Source organism: Chiloscyllium punctatum, chromosome 39 (genome assembly GCF_047496795.1).
Source record: "Chiloscyllium punctatum isolate Juve2018m chromosome 39, sChiPun1.3, whole genome shotgun sequence".
NCBI lineage: Eukaryota > Metazoa > Chordata > Chondrichthyes > Orectolobiformes > Hemiscylliidae > Chiloscyllium > Chiloscyllium punctatum.
In genome coordinates this window covers 52,848,071-52,860,870 of record NC_092777.1, presented here as the reverse complement: position 1 = coordinate 52,860,870, position 12,800 = coordinate 52,848,071, and the positions used below count along the sequence as shown (strand labels likewise).

The 12,800-nt window shown below is 39.4% G+C and overlaps 1 protein-coding gene across 2 annotated transcripts in view; it reads right to left on the bottom strand.

The window, feature by feature from the left end:
* Positions 1–12,800, bottom strand: part of usp36 (ubiquitin specific peptidase 36) — a 76,353-nt gene that overhangs the window by 22,429 nt on the left and 41,124 nt on the right. For both annotated transcript variants that reach the window (XM_072558713.1, XM_072558712.1), the window contains exons 13-15: positions 8,300–8,893; positions 3,416–3,531; positions 1,240–1,711 (exon numbers count right to left, since the gene is read on the bottom strand). In XM_072558713.1, the coding sequence (XP_072414814.1) occupies positions 1,240–1,711; positions 3,416–3,531; positions 8,300–8,893 (1,182 nt within the window). The remainder of the gene's footprint in view (positions 1–1,239; positions 1,712–3,415; positions 3,532–8,299; positions 8,894–12,800) is intronic.

Genomic DNA, 12,800 nt, shown 5'->3' with positions numbered 1-12,800 from the left:
TTTAAGCAATGACAATGGTGATGAGAGTAAAACAAATTTCACTGCTTGATACAAACAGCCACTGTATTGAGTGGATGCCACTCCAGTCTGCTCACAAGTCATTTTGCACTCAAGTCGGATCACAATGCAGGACAATATAAAGGAGCAATGTGTAAGCATAGGAAATGTTCGGATGTCAGATCTTTAAAATTACATCCCTGTATGAGATAATGTTTATAAATCAAGGATGCCCTGTATATTTCTTACCATGAAGACAGCTTAAGAAACTGTCTTTTAAAAGTCTTGTTCAAAATAACAATGCAACAGACCAGACAATCAGATGGTGAAGGATAGAACTGAAGTCAGTTTTTAGAAATGCATATTTAGAGATCACAGTACTAGCTCAACGAAGATAGTTTTATTCTGCTCTTATTTATAGGAACAAACCCCTGTCAATGTCAAACATCTGCTTATAATTAAATAAATATAACATAAAATAACCAGTATCATACAAAGTTGACATATAAAACTGGCTTAATAAGATATAATTTAACTTAATGCAGTAATCTGCATTAATTAATATATTGGTGCTTCAGATACAACAGTAAAATTTTTATGATTACAGTAAAACTGCTCTTAGGAGGCTGAATAACTGGCAGTATTGATCCACTTTGTTGCAACATTGAACATTTGGAGAACTCTCCTACTCAGAATTGATATAAAAAGAAATCGAGCACTTCAATCCCTTGCTGCTATGGAGTAACATTTTCCAAATCAGTTGCAAGGTCAAAATGCCAGTGGTCTTAGTGGGTGATGGGACATAAAACTATCCATCATTGTGCGCGCTTGTGTGTGTTTGCATGTGTATCTGTCTGTCTTTGGGGAGGACCAGGGCAAAGACAAAAAATATAGACTAGTAGAAAGATTGATGGTGATGAACCATAGCCCTTGCCAAGAAGAATGGAGAGAAAGGAATGATGGAGCAAGGAGTCATCCCACATACCTCCTTATTTTGGTTGCATCCAGTTCTATACAGTAAGTGCAGGGAAAAGCTGACATTTAATAGCTGATCGAGGAACAACCAACCACTGAAGCAGGCTGACCATGATGACATTTGTAAGACTGATTCATCTCAAAGAACAAGAATTAGCTGGAATATAGTTCTAACAGGAAGTTTACAGAAAAAGAACACTTTCTCACTGTTCCTTTAGTAACAGTGAAACTAATACTGACTCAATTTTGGAAGGTCCAATAACCTACCTGTAACTGGTCACATACACCATCATTCTCCACTTTCTCATGTCGCTTTTTCTTTCTCTTAATTTTCTCTCTACCATCAGTCTTGGCAGCATCATCACATGTTGTCTGGCTGAATGATTCAGAATCAAAGGAAACTGCAACTCTTTTCAAATGTTTACTTTTCTTCTTAGGTCTCTCACTGCTGTCCCTTGGCTCCACGGACCGGTCAATGCAGCTTGTGTGTGTCTTATCTGATAGATCAGTCCTGGAAGTGCACATTTTACTAATACCTCGACCAGATAAAGAATGATTTCCCAATGAGGTAGCGCTGTCATTTATTAGAGGAGCAGGCTGCCAAGCTGCTTCCATGGCTTCCAATGATCGCATCTGCGACTGAGAGAAACTAGAACTACATGATTTCTTGGAGATTTTAGATGGAGAACTAAATCCTGTGTGTTTGGAAATCTGCACTTTGGGAGTAGATGGGAAAGTCCTGAAAGGAAAAAAACAAAATTAAGAATTTTATTTCATGGAATTTGTTCTTAAGTTCATGGCACCATTTTCTTAAAATGTTCCAACAAGGGGAATGTTCTCAAGGCACCGTGAGTCAAAAGGTCTCCTGTGTCTTAACGGTTCTCAACCATACTCACTCAGTGCCTAAACAGCTATAATAACCAAAATATTTAATTTACATCTGTTCATGTGATATGGACATCACTGGCAAGGCCAGCATCTATCATCCAACCCTAACTGTATTTAAGAAGGCATCAGCAAACTTTTAAAACCATTTCTCTCTCCACATGTGGAATTGTTTCTTCTTGCGAATGTGCAACTTGCACTAAAATGGACATATAGGGCTTTAAACACATGGGAAATATGCTGAAAATTAAATTTTGTTTTTATTCTCATTAGTATTATCTGTCACTAGTAAATCATATCAGAAATCAGCTTTTTGGAAACTTAAGTAAATAAAATCTCAAACGCACAACCTTATTCAGATCATAAAGAAATACAGAAACTTCTTAGGCCTGCCAATGTAAAAACAGGTGCCAGAAAATGCAACAAAACTTATTTTTTGTAATAGAGTCTTAAATTTTCTGTACTTTCATCATGTTATTTTAAACCAGTTTCTATGAACATGGAGTCACTCAATACGAAGTTGCCCAAATTTCATTCTTTACTAGAATGCATTAATGATATACAATGGTCACAGGTCTTTTGTTGCATTCAAGTTCTCCTCTCTACCTCTAACCTTAGCAAACCCTGACAAAAACAACTTTGCCAATAAGTCTTCATCCCTTCAGCTCTTGTATAAACTTCTCCCAAGATCAGCTGTGACACACTCACCTGTGTGTCAGGTCGCGAATACAAGTCCCATTCTAGAGCTCAAGCACAACATTCCAAGATGAAATCCCAGTCCTGTACTCAACAAGTGCTGCACTGCTGGTGCTGTCTTACAGATAGATGTTAAGCCAGATGCTGGCATGAGGTATGTAGCATGCCTCATCACTAATCTGAAGACGAGCACGAGAGTTATTCCTGCCAACATCTAACAAAAAGCAGATTATCTGGTCACTGCTACACTGCTGTCACAACAGCTTCCTGTGGGGAAGTTGGCAGCTATAGTACAAGAGTTAAGTATACTTGAAAACACTTAACATGCCAATGTGCTTTACAGTCTATGGCTGTGAAAGGTATAATTAAATCAAAGTCTTTGTCTCACCATTGGTGATGAGGCTCTATAATTCCAGCCATAAATTTCTATACAACTCTTCACCCCGCTTGACTTTCTTTTAAAAAAAAGCCTCCTGAAGATCAATTCTTTGAGAAAACCAGATCCGCACTGTCTTACATTTCAACAGCTTCTGAGCCTACATCTCCCTTCAAAAGAAGCCACCTGATTGGGTGGGTATTTCCAGCATTATCTGCTTACGTTGTTTTCCTTGCTTGCCTGTTAATTCTAATCTAATTACACTTCTGTGAAGCACCTTGGCATGTCTTTGTGCATTGAAAGCACTATATAGTTGTTATCTAAAGAAAGAGCAGATACATGCGTCCTTCTCAAGTAAGAACAACTAGTGAGTCAAGTGGTTTCATTGGAATAATTCATTAAAACCACTTGCAGCCTTGTCCATTGGCACTGCTTTACTTTAAATGATGGAAGCTTTATTCAATGAGCAGTAAAAATTTCTCTTACCTAGTTTTGTTTGCAGAAGAAAAAATGTGGCCTTTTTTCATTAATTTTGCTTTGTGGACTGATGATAGTGATGGGGAATATGGTTCATTTTCTGTCACCTTCCAGCTGTAGATGGCCTGCAGTTATTGACATAAATAAAAACTTGGTGGTCTAAAAAGTATCCATGAGAGCAGAAAATATAAAAGAGGGTATGGCAAAGAAGAATCAAAAAAAGTTTCCATGATTAGACAGCTAGGGAAGCGAAGTAGGAAAACAATAGACAAGAAAAAGTCAAAACAGTTTCCAGTTACTGACCAGGAAAGAACATTTATAGTTTTAGACCAGAAATACCAGACATGAACAAAGAACAAAATTAGAAAAATAAGCATACTAGCACAAGTTTGTCAGCATTAGTTATAAACAAAGTGAACAGATCGCATAACAGCTTTTGTACTTCTATACAAGATCTTATCCGCCACAGATTAATGCCAAATTAAATGCTCTAGCAAAAAGATAATCTATCAAACCTCATGTGCAATTGACCAGAGATATTTAATTTGATGTAACATTTAATTGCCGTCATATCTTGAACTAGGTTCAATACAACATGACCCATTTGCAAAAGATGAAAATGTTGTTTGACGAGCAGTGTGTTGCCAGATTGGTGCACACAGGTTGTGAGTAGCCCAAGTTCACAGATCGTGAAGGACAAGTGTTCAATTGTGGCCTCTGTTTTATCAGTTATCCAGGTTTGGAGATTACAGGAACAATGATGAGAATTAGTGTTCTTGTCAGAGAGGGGGTGGAGTCTAAAAGAAAGCTCCTGTACACCCTCAATGTCATCAAGTTTCAGAGATTCTGGAAAAGGTGACATTCATCCTCGTCCAATAACCTACTGACACAATTCTGCATACACATGTGGCCTGATTATTTGGGAAAGTTAAAGGAGGGTTGCAAATGCTAGTGAAATGGTGTCAAGCACAAATTAACAGCTTAAGGAAGAGGTGTTAAAACAAAATTTCTGGCAGTCTCATCTCCAAATCAGAGAGGCTGGAGATGCTCAAGGCAAAACACTGGAATATCACATTAAGTTAAATAATGCAATAGTGTTGAAAATCAATGATAACTTCTACAGCAAGACTTTACAGGAGAAACAAAACATTCCTTCAATCATTGTTCAGTTAAGTATAGAAACCTTAACTTCAAATGTTTCTTTTTTGACACCAGTGAACAAAAATATTTTTGTTTCATTCTCAAGGGACAGAGTTTGCTCTAGATTTTCGGAAGCAATTCCAAACAGCAGTCATATGCTTTAAATACCAGGATAATTCTTTTTGCAAAATTAAAACAACATTGAAATACACAGTTTGGCTCAACATGTCCATTATCTGCCAAATTTCCCATGTGTCTCTTGCTACCCTACCTTTTTTATGACACAAAACTGGTGGGAGGATGGACAGATGCTTCATTGTATTTTGGACAAGTTGAATGAGCGGGCAACTGCATGGCAGATCAAATATAATGTGGATGAATATGAGATTATCCACTTTAGCAGGAAAAACAGGAAGGCAGGTTATCTGAATGGCAACAGATTGGGAAAGGTGGAGATGCAACAAAACCTGGGTGTCCTTGCAGACCAGCTGCAGAAAGCAAGCATGTAGATGCAGTAGGGGTGAAGAACACAAAAGGCATATTTGCCTTCATAGCGCGAGGATTTGAGAACAGAAGCACAAACGTGTTGCTATAATTAAGAGATAACACCTGGAGTAGCAGTGCAGTTCTGGTCTCCTTATCTAAGGATGGATGTTCTGGCTATGGAGGAAGTGCAAAAAAGACTGATCCCAGGGTGGCAAAACTGACATGGGAAGAGAGACTGGATTTGTTAGGATGATATTCACTGGAGTTGAGAAGGATAAGGGGAGATCACAGAAACTTATAAAGCTCTGATAGGGTAAACACAGGATGTTTCCAATTACTGGGGACCAGATGTCACAATCAAAGCATTTGGGAAGACTATTATTTAGGACTGAGATGAGGATAAATTTCTTCACCCACAGCACAGTGTATTCTCTACGACAGAAAGCAAGAACAGAGTACTGAATTGAATAGTCATACTGAATGGCAGAGCAGGCTTAAAGGGGTGAGTGCCCTACTCACGCACCTGTTTTACACGTTTACCTTTCTTTCCATCAACTACCTAATATATTCTGTCAATTCAAACTCAGCTTGTGTTTAAAAGTCTGTAAAAATGCTCATCTTCCTCACCGTAATCCTGCCACTTAATCTTGGCAGGACATGGAATCAACCAGTGAACTAAAATCGCTTTAATATCTCCTCTAATTCCTTCATAATTTTGGTTATGTAAAATTATATATTTGATGACTTATGTCAAGGTTTTAAAAAAGGGACTTCTGCCAAGAACATAATTTGTTTGCGTTTTGCCTGAAGCTAAGTTATTTTTATAATTTGAACAGATGCATGATCAAGTGCACCCTCTCAAACCGTATTGAAATAAAATTATGAAAATGGACACTGGTTGTGATCTTTAATAACAAATACATTTTAATCAAACAATTTCTGACATTCAAAAGAGTGGTGATTGCCCAAATGGAAAGAGTTCACAAAATATCATAAAATGGATCTTATGTCCACCTCACCCATTTTTCTCCTTCCCATTTAATTACACTTCAACTTAACCCACACAATCTCCTAAGAGGTGCAGACAGCCAGATATAGATGAACCAATCTATTTGTAAAGTTTTCCTCAATTTGTGATGAAATTAGCATGTTCAGGGTGTAGGTTTGCTCGCTGAGCTGTAGGTTTGATATCCAGACGTTTCATTTCCTGGCTAGGTAATATCATCAGTGGTAACCTCCAAGTGAAACGAAGCTGTTGTCTCCTGCTTTCTATTTATAGGTTTGTCGTGGATGGGGTTCCGGGGGTTTGTGGTGATGTCATTTCCTGTTCGTTTTCTGAGGGGTTCACAGGTGGCATCTAGATCTATGTGTTTGTTTATGGCATTGTGGTTGGAGTGCCAGGCCTCCAGGAATTCTCTGGCACGTCTCTGCATAGTCTGTCCCAGGATAGATGTGTTGTCCCAGTCGAAATGGTGGTTTTCTTCATCTGTGCGTAGGGCTACGAGGGAGAGAGGGCAGTGTCTTTTTGTGGCTAGCTGGTGTTTGTGTATTCTGGCGGCTAACTTTCTTCCTGTTTGTCCTACGTAGTGTTTGTGGCAGTCCTTGCATGGAATTTTGTAGATGACATTGGTTTTGTCCATGGGTTGTACTGGGTCTTTTAAGTTTGTTAGTTTTTGTTTGAGAGTGTTGATGGGTTTGTGTGCTACTAGAATTCCGAGGGGTCTTAGTAGTCTGGCTGTCATTTCTGACAAAACCAACATTATCTACAAAATTCCATGTAAGGACTGCCACAAACACTACCTAGGGCAAACAGGAAGAAAGTTAGCCACCAGAATACACGAACACCAGCTAGCCACAAAAAGACACGACCCTCTCTCCCTCGTAGCCCGACAGACAGATGAAAAAAAACCACCATTTCGACTGGGACAGGCTAAGCAAAGGCATGCCAGAGAATTGCTAGAGGCCTGGCACTCCAACCACAACACCATAAACAAACACATAGATCTAGATACCACCTATCAACCCCTCAAAAACAAACAGAAAATAACATCGCCACAAACCTCAGGAACCCCATCCAGGACAAACATATAAATAGAAAGCAGGAGACAACAGCTTCACTTCACTTGGAGGTTGCCACTGATGATGTTACGTAGCCAGGTAATGAACGTCTGGATATCAAACCTACAGCTCAGCAAGCGAACCTACACCCTAAACCGCAACCTGAGCTACCAACCTTCACAAACGTTGCATTAGCATGTTCATTATCACTATCCAAAGAATCAAAACTCACTAAGATTTGTGAACTTCAAAATGAAATTAAATACCAGCTTTCAACAACAGGAAAACATTCATGATGACATCAACAAGCACATGCAACTGTCTCTTACAAAGTAACCTTCAAATTCAATCTTTAACAGCGAGGGAGGCTTTAAATAAGACCAAGTAGTATTCACATAAAAGGAGGAGATGGGAGGATTGAGCCAGCAAAGACATTCATTTTTTAAATAGAAATCGCAAAGCTAATCCACATTCAATGATAATAATGAACATACAAGGCATAAAGTAAAAAATGGTAAAAAGGAAGGAGTTTTTGGTAATAAGTGATTAGAATTAACAATATGACAAAAGGATGAGGTTTTAAGATAATAGATAGATTGTGAAAACTGCCTTGGTCAGAAGAGTTATGGTATTAATGTATGCATGCCGCCTCTGGTGAAGAGATGTGGACAACAATATACACCAGTAACTAATTTTATTTATTTAAATTCTTAGCGCTATCAAACCTGCAAACGCTTGCAAGTAAAGGCATTTATTTTTCAACAAAAAGCTGCAAGTTAAAAAAAAACCTTTTCCTAACTACTGAAACTTAATGAAGTACTATCACCAGCATACACTAACACAGAAGTACAAACTCATAACTGGTATTATTAAATGCTCACATATGGGTCTAGCTTGCAAACAATGCAATGTGAGATCATTATATAAAGCCACTACAGTCCCAAAGGACCATGGGGCTGCTCTCTGATGGGGACAGTGAGACAGATAATTGGCAATGAGTTTAACCTGGTGATCACCATTCCACAGTTGCAGGGTGAGATTGAAAAGACAGGACCTTCACAATGATCTCAGCCAGTTTAGGAAGTGAAGCCATGCTGTTGGCATCACTTGACATTGCAAACCAGCGGTTCGGCCAAGTGAGCAAACCAACTCCCAACATGTAAATATTTAGATACATAACAATTCCTGCACCCCACAACACACACCCACCTTTTTGGCTGACAGTGCAAGCCTCTTAGCTGGAGGTGGTGACATTGTGCTGGACTGCTCTTCCGCAAGCAGCTGGGGCTTTATTTTGGACACTCCCTGATCCTCAGCACTACTCTCAGTCCTCTCATTAGCTGAGCTGTGTGTTTGAGAATCTGAATCTGACTCTTCGGGCTCAGAGTGTTGGTTATTCAATCCATTTTTTGCAACATTGCTCCCGTTGAAACCATGTTTCGGACTGCCAAAATCTTTCTGCTGGTTATGGATGCCTTCTTTCTCTTTCTGCTCAGATCCACCAGTTAACAGCGACTTGAATGAGGTAGATGTAGGTAATTCCTTGCTTTCTGGTGGAGTCACCTTTGCATTTTCTGTTACTGATGTTCTGCCACTACCTGAACTGTTTGCTGACTGGCCCTGAGAAGATTTTGGTTGCAGCTGAGGTAAAGATTTTTTAATCCTCTTCAATGACTCATCTATGAAGGTTGGTGCATATGTTGGTTTCACTGGAAGCTTGGGTGACTGGTTAGTGCTGTTTCTTGGGACTGGCACACCAACACTGGCAGAAGCTTGCAACTTGGCTTGCAGAGACTCCGGTTTCTACATAACAAATACAATCCAGTTACACATATGCCAATATGTTATCTTCACAAACCATGTGGATCCTAGGAAATAGAACTAACATTCCAAAAATTAACATGACACCAAAGTATGTCATGCAGGACGTTTAACACAAATAAAATCTGTGATAAAGTACAAGGGAACATTAAAAAACAGTGTGCATTAAAATCACAATTAAAACAGCAGTATGGATAAGTGAGATGGTACATTTTGGCAGGAAAGATAAGGAGGCTACAAACTCCTTTGAAAATGAAATATTAAAGAGGATGGAGAAGCAAAACCACCCCATGGTACAAAAACAAATCTCAAAGTAGCAACATGTGAAAATGATCTTAAAAATGGTACATCAAGCATCGGGCTCATATCTAGAGGATTCAAATTGAAAGGCAGTGGAGCTATTTTAATTAGAACACACCTGGGAGTGGAGTAGAACCTTTCTCGATATTATTTCAAAAAGGTTATGAAGATACTGGTAGAATTGCATAAGCACATTCCTGAAGCAACACTGGAAGATCATATCTCTCAAGAAAGATTCAACAGACTTTTGTTGAGAGAAGATAAAGCCAGCATGGTATCTGGCAGTCGTCTTCAAGATTGTAAAGGGTCTGAACAAAATTAAGGTATGTTTCCACTTATGGAGGAGATCAAAACAGACCATTGACGTAAGACAGTTAGTACTTTGTCCAACAGGGAGTTTTTTACTCAGGGAATACCACATACCAATCAATTGGGCTGAATGGTTTATTTCACAACCTCAAATTCGAGGCAGACTTTCACCAGTCACCCACCCACTCCCCTTCACCTATGCCCACCTGTGACTAGAGAACAAACTACTGAAGCCATCCCCTTCTACATTGGTAACAAGGCAACCGCTATCTTTTTTTTAAAAAAAGTAGTGCAAAAGAGGCGCCACAGATGGAAAAATGCCCTTCTCCTTTACCTCCAAGGATCAGGTGCATCAGAAACATCCTCCTGTTGACCCTTCAACTTCAAATGCCCCCATGAGGCCTTTAAAGGGACAGTTCCAATGCTTCTAACTGGCCAATTCAAGCAAAACAAAAAAAAAGTCAACTGCATACTGATGGCAGAGTGCAGGGTTGGAATCCCCATCTGACACAGAGGTTGTCCCAACCCAAGATTGAAAATCCGGTCCCATGAGGCAGCAGTATTCAACGGCTTCAAGACACAAAGTGAGAAAACAAACAAATCAACCCATGTAATACCTTCCAAGATAACATTCAAGTGAAAAAGTCCAATTTTAGTCCTAGTCTCTAAGAGCTATAAAAAAATTCAAATACATTTGTTCAAATGCCTATGATAGAGAGATCTGTCTGCTTTCGAAGTAATCTATTTTTTCAATGTTTAATGGAATTTCAACATCTAATTAACTGAATTTTGCTACTGCTTGTTCCATATGGCCTTCATGAACATAATATAAATTACAATAATGTATTTAACAATAATTTATTCATTCTGTCAGCAAATTACTTTGTTGATAGAATGTTCAAGTAGAATGAGTTTACAGTGATAATCTGGCCATTAAGTAATAATATTGCCCAAGAGATTAAAAAAAAATCCTACAGAAGCCCCTTGGTACAGAGGATCAGCTTATTTAGAGGATTTTCATACACAGGCTTATACAGGAAAAAAATGTTAGATCTCAGACTAAATAGGGCAACAGCATCAGGGATAGAAGGTTAGCTAAGTGATAGGGAACAGAGTAATGGTTTAAAATATTATACAGGCTGGAGGAAGGTTTGTAGTGGAATTTCACAGCAATTAGTGTAAAAGAAAGTGCACTATTCTGAAAACTGTGCAGAGTAGGGCAACACGGTGGCTCAGTGGTTGGCACTGCTGCCTCACAGCACCAGGGTCCCAGATTCGATTCCAGCCTCGGGTGACTGTCTGTGTGGAGTTTGCACATTCTCCCAGTGTCTGCGTGGGTTTCCTCCGGGTGCTCCGGTTTCCTCCCACAGACCAAAGATGTGCAGGTCAGGTGAATTGGCTGTGCTAAATTGCCCATAGTGTTAGGTGCATTAGTCAGAGGGAAATGGGTCTGGATGGGTTACTCTTCGGAGGGTTGGTGTGGACTGGTTGGAAGTCTGGAAGGGCCTGTTTCCACATTGTAGGGAACCTAATCTTAAGTAGAGAAACCTGATGCATCCAAGTTATTAAAATGTGGCTGGATATATGTTGATCTTGTATATGACAAATTACACATCAGTACAATTGTGGGCACCACATTTCAGGAAGAATGTGAATGGAGAAGTGGATTTACAAGGTTAGTTCCAAAGCGAAGAAATCTCAGTTGAGGATAAATTGGAAAAGTGGAATTTTTTTTAATGGGGCGGGGGAAGAGAATGAGGAGGAGTGGTGAGGGGCTGTTCCCACTTGGAAAAGGATAGAGAGCAGGAGGGCACAGATTCAAACCAACTTGTGAAATAAGCAAATGTGATAGGAGAAAAACTTTTGAGTGAGACAGGGCTGAGTATATTGCCTTGAAGAAAGGTTCAATCAAGGCAATAATGAACGAATTATATAATTATTTGAATAGGAACAATGTACAGTTTTACAGAGTCAAGATAGAAGATCCCGGCACTCAGTCTGTCAGGGAGCTGGTTCAACCATGATTGGCTGAATGGTCTCCGTCTGCAGCTTAATAATTCTATGCTTCTGGGTATTAAAATAAATAATCTTCTTTGGAGTGCAGCGTTGCTTCAGATACAACCTAAACCAAGAAAATCTATAAAGTGTCAGTGCTTTCAGTATTTGTACAACGGATTATTTCAGTTATGGAAGACGGAGACCTTCCCTTATCTCACTGAAGAGTTCAAATCCAAGCAAAAAAAATGCATGACTTTTCATAAAAACCTCTGCGCTGTCTTGATTGATTATCTGCTCCAGCAGACAATTATGAGCTGGGATGGTGGAATACTCCATAAATATCTAATTTCAAGTATAAACTTCACCTCATACTGTCTAAACTGAGTTTATCTGAAATCTAAAGATTGCTCTTAACAAATTGTGTCTTGAATAATCAACTGTATTTTATCAAACTGTTTTGACATTTATTCAAGATACTTTTTGCTGGCTAATAACCTCATTGGAAGTTGTCATCCAAGATATTCAAATCCAGAATTTATTTTCCACAAGAATTGAATATAGCAAGAGATTATTGGTTTGGATTTTCCAATGGACAGAGAATCGTTATTTTGGTATAGGTGGGCGTTATGCATGAGGACCCTGCAGAACCCACCTCAAAGCAGACTCCAAAATGGATTGTCTGGAAAACTGACGTGGAAATTCCCCTACACTGAGAGCCCTCTCAAAGTATCCAGTCAAATTGGAGAATCTGAGGGGTTCTGTTGAAATTAAGTAAATAATTACTCATAAAAAGTTAATGATTAATTTCCTAGACTACATTCAACTAACTACAAATCTAATATCTAACTTACTTCACAAACCCAAACTACACCTCCCTCAGACTGACCAGACATCCACTTTTCCTCGTGGGATCTGACGCAACTTGCCACTGGACCTGCCAACACTCCCTTACCCTCCCCTTTCCCCGAGTGGATCAGACAGCTCGGTTCTGGACAACACCCTATCCCTGCCACCCGACCCAATCTCCCCTGCTTACACCCGGCAGTCCTAAATTGCAGCAGGACCCAACAACACCTCTCCCCTCTTCACATTGGACTCACTCGCCACCCCTCATGCTCCAGAATGGAGGTACGTTTGACAGGTTCTGAAGGGATCCCCAGCGGAATATCCTGTCTGAAATATGGAGTTCTCTTTGTCCTTAAAAAAAAGACAGAGCGGCCACCTACATGAGATTGCCACTCTGCTAAAAATCTGGCCAAATATTTCCAAAATTTACCAGGAG